The sequence below is a fragment of the Perkinsus marinus genome, assembly GCF_000006405.1.
Source record: "Perkinsus marinus ATCC 50983 genomic scaffold scf_1104296928640, whole genome shotgun sequence".
NCBI lineage: Eukaryota > Perkinsozoa > Perkinsida > Perkinsidae > Perkinsus > Perkinsus marinus.
This window is the reverse complement of record NW_003216737.1, coordinates 285583-289865: the sequence shown is the minus strand read 5'-3', so window position 1 is coordinate 289865 and position 4283 is coordinate 285583. Positions and strand designations below refer to the sequence as shown.

At 45.2% G+C, this 4283-nt stretch overlaps 1 protein-coding gene across 1 annotated transcript; it reads left to right on the top strand.

Moving 5' to 3' along the window:
* Positions 1-381: 381 nt before the first annotated feature.
* On the top strand, positions 382-1119 carry Pmar_PMAR007382 (hypothetical protein; the record flags this gene model as incomplete). The annotated part of the gene is made up of 1 exon (XM_002788255.1): positions 382-1119. One exon carries the CDS (start codon positions 382-384, stop codon positions 1117-1119), a length of 738 nt encoding a protein of 245 aa, XP_002788301.1.
* Between the last annotated feature and the right edge of the window lie 3164 nt (positions 1120-4283).

The following is a 4283-nucleotide window of genomic DNA, read 5'->3' as shown; positions in this document are numbered from 1 at the left end:
TGGCGGATTGTGGTATAATACTGCATTATACTTTGTTGTATAATACAACAAAGTTTGTGCAAGAAACCCCGTGTTCAACACAAAGTGCTGTAACACACCAGGAACGGTAACACACCACGGCAGTGTGAAGAGAGTGTCACCGCCTCCATGAACCTGAGGTTTTTTTCTTATCGCTGTTGGTGAACTGCCTCCTTCCTCGGGCAACACTGCTAAGGGAATCCGATTCGTCAAGTTTTGCTATGCTATTCATGTGCCCAAACTCTGTAGCGGTAATGCTGGCTTGACCGTGCTGCTAGTGTGAGGAAGACCGCGTATTCGTTCGAGTGCGCTACAACTGTTGAATTCTCTTCAACAAACTCTTCAGGTTAAGTCTTATTCGTAATGCCTTTCGCCTACGGCATCTTTTTGCTTGCCATTGTGACGCAAACCGCAGCGCAGAGACAACCTGATACCCCTTTCCAGGTTACTGCTGACTATCCAGATGGTTGTTATGGAGGTCCTGGTCCAGGGTATGGGAGCGACATTGGCGATCTTCAACCGCCTTGCTGCATTTACAACATGAAGGGATACACAAAGGATGGGTTTCATAGAGAAACTGCTGGTATCATACTAAAAACCAACAGGGATGGATTATCTGGCACTATGCAAATGAACGTCACTTTGATGTTTAACCTCTCCCTGCCCTATCCCAATTTTCTTGGTGTCGAAGTGGAGACGTATGGATTGGCTCACCTTAGTATCGGTGATGAAACCCGAAAGTTCTACTTGTCCATAGGCGGCGGCAACGTGAAACGCTCCTATGGCACTGGAATGATGGTCTACGCTCCGATTAATGAGGCTGGTTTTATCCCTAACAAGGGGAGTGTTGTCCATATTTGGGGGTTAGATTCTCTAAGAGGTACAGCTACCTCAACCGGGCTGTCGATAGCTGCTTCCCACAGACCCGCCACCAATGCAGAAGTTGTCAATTTCTGGTCAACAACAGTCCTTCACATGGAGAAGAGGAAAGATGGTTGGGACTACAAGTTGGAATACTTCTTTTATGATTTGACTCGTAAAATCGGAGCTTACGACAAATATACTATCCGCGGCTATTTGCTGGACAATGTTGTAGTGTGATTCACACTTTGTAAATCTACGCAGCATCATGGTCCTATGCCTAGGCGGTGAGTGAGGTGGGTGGGCTACCACAATTCTGATGCTGTACGCACCGTTCATATATCTTGAATTATACGAAGACTTTTGACGACACCATTAATCTATTTATTTTTTCGCGTTTTTCATATCCATCTTTGATATAGCAGTAATGTGGTTCGCGTACTCCTGCTTTCTATTCCTCATCGGGATGCAGGTCTGCGCATCGCTGTGTGGGGTATTTAGCTTGTTCACGAGTACATTTCAACTTGAAGAGTGCCAAAGAGTGAAGATTCCGGTAGGCTCATGGTCTACTATTGCTGGGCTGTCAATAATTATGTAGTGGCTGATTATGGTATTGAAGAAGACCAATATGATACGCTTCTATATCCTTCAATGCTGTTGATGTTGCTGCGTTCATATACGGGGGCACTTAGTAGGTGCCACTCACAAGGTCAACTCGGCTTCTTACGATGATCGGTCGAAACATCTGATCGTACACATCTCTATTTGAGGACTTTAACCTTCGTGTCCCACCCTGGGACTCCCAGGTTCCCACGTCGCTACGGGATATTTTGGGCATCCGTTGCTTGCCAATGCTCTCTGCTGTAGCACATACCCAACTTTACAGCAGGTTGTCTGAGAAAGTTTCCAAATATTTCCGCGAGTGAAATTTTCCAGGAAACTTATGCTAAGTGTGCATTTTCGATGCTAGAGACCATCTATTCATTTCATACAGCCTTACGATCGTTAGAATGGAGGAATTGCTTAGCTACTCTTACCCAGCATGCCTCGAATAAAGGAAATACCTCGCTGAACAAGCGGACATGTGTAGGAACCAATAAGAATTTCCCAAACTTTTCACAATTTTCATATTGTCGCCACCATATGTGGTTGACCTTGTGCATACTTTCCGACACTACTTGAAGCGTCAAGTAGAAAATACGACCTCTATAAAATGGTATGCTACAAATCTGTTCTTCTTGCGGTGTGAGCGGAGCTATTAGACGCATCTCAAACGTGCATGCAAATTCCCTCTCCTATCTATCACTACCCAGAAATCTCTAAAAACAAGAGCTTGACCCTCATTGCTGGAGACATACGAGCCATATGTCTCAAGCAAAAAAAGGTTGGGGGTACGATTCGTATGATACGACCCTAGACATGACCACCCTTGCCCGGCCCCGTCGCCCCGATTCGCCCCGGCCCGGCCCCGGAACGAACCGAGCCGGGCCGGGTCAAAGTCACAAACCCGGCTTCCCCGCCGGTAGTGCCGGGTTCATGCGAGTGACCGGGCAAAAAATGACCCGCAACTGTCTGCGGGTCACCCGGAAACCCCGCAGGGCAGATATTTCAAGCCATTAATAGTGCTTTTAATTGTACGTAGCGCGGAATTTTGCGTTAATTTCCAGGGATCGCCGCGCTTGCTGGAAATTCTTGTGTCAAGCGTAACCTCTCTCCTTCCTTTGAAGTGGATGGTGCTCTGAAGGAAAGGTGGTCAGGGCCGGTATGCGGATCCTGATCCACGCGTGATCCTGAGAAAAAAATCACGTCATAAGATCAATGTGATGATTTTATGACATGAACCTGATTTTTTTGCTCAGATCAACAAAATTGGGATCATGGGACAGGATCATAGATCATTCTCGTGATCCGTGGATCACATCACCCATGATCCTGTCAGTTTTGGATCCTATTGAGTTTTTTGCTTAATCTGTAGAAATGAATAGGTTTCTTACACGATGGCCGTGTCACGGCCATCGTGTCTATTTGAATTGCTTAGAGTTTGATATATTCCTCCATCCGCCTTCCTCCATCTAAGGCTTAGATGGACGGAGACTGCGTGCGAATGAATGAATCTCCTCAGTATGCATTTACAAGTGAATCTTCGTACCACGATTCGTGGTACACTTCGGAAGTGTGTAGCATTTTGAAGGGATCAGGATCACGGATCACGAGTAGCTGTAACGTAGCAAAAAAGCCCCGTTACAGGATCACGGCATTTTAACACGCAAAGTACCACTGATCCGTAAACTGATCCTTTTGATGGATCAGAAGCTTGATCCAATATTTGATCCGGATCAGAGGGTGATCCCTCGAGACCGAATGAATCACGGATCAACGAAATTTCGCAACTCGTCTGAGAATTTCTCAACCCCTTGATCTTTGGATCACGGATCAAGTTTTTTCTCAAGAATCATAGATCAGGATCAAAAATGAGGTTCACGCGAGATCCGGATCACAGATCACGGATCAGTATCAAAGTTCAGGGATCGAGATCAACGGTCAAGGATCAGGATCAAAGATCACGGATCGAGATCAAGAATCGCAGATCTGACTCACGCATCTTGGATCACGAAAGATTTGGCTCAGACGTCAAGATCAACGAGCGATCTGGATCATGTGCTTGATCCGTGGATCAGGATCCGCATACCGGCCCAGTTTGAGAACTGTATGCCTTGGGAGGTGTAGCTGGTGCTGGTAATGAATCATTAGAACTTCTACCGGGATATCTTTCCGAGCCCCTATGCGCACTAGATCAACGTCTATGCCCGATCTTCGCAACGCTGATATCAAGAAGCCATCTGTTATGGCTTCCTCTGAAAGGCGTGTTCGTTCTCTACCATCTAGAGTGGATAACATACAGCACCATTGTGCCGTATTTGACTCTAATGAATCTCTACGTTCAGCTGGTATTTTGCCTACTGGTGCTCCCAATGAAAAACGAAAATGGGATACCACAGTCTGCCTTTCGAGTGGCTCTGACCGTTATAATATACTCAAAAGTTGCTATGATGTGATTAGTGGTCATGTTCGTAGTACTTGTTGCCATCGGTTTTATAGTATAGAGAAGTTAAGTATTGAGAACGTAAAAATCATGTACGATTGTATATTCACTACTTAGAATAAAAAACAAAGGCTTCGTAACACTCTCAGTAATAGTACCAGTATTAACAATACGTGATTTAGCTACATAACGAAGTTTAGGAAATGGAGAGATCAGTCGTAAAATATGACTAGGAAATATAGATAGGGAAGAACCACTATCAAGAATGGCCTCAAGCGTTAAGAGACCAATTTGCATAGTGATATTGCTACACGGACCCACTGAAAACTGGAGCATGCTGGGTCTCAAATTAAAAATATGC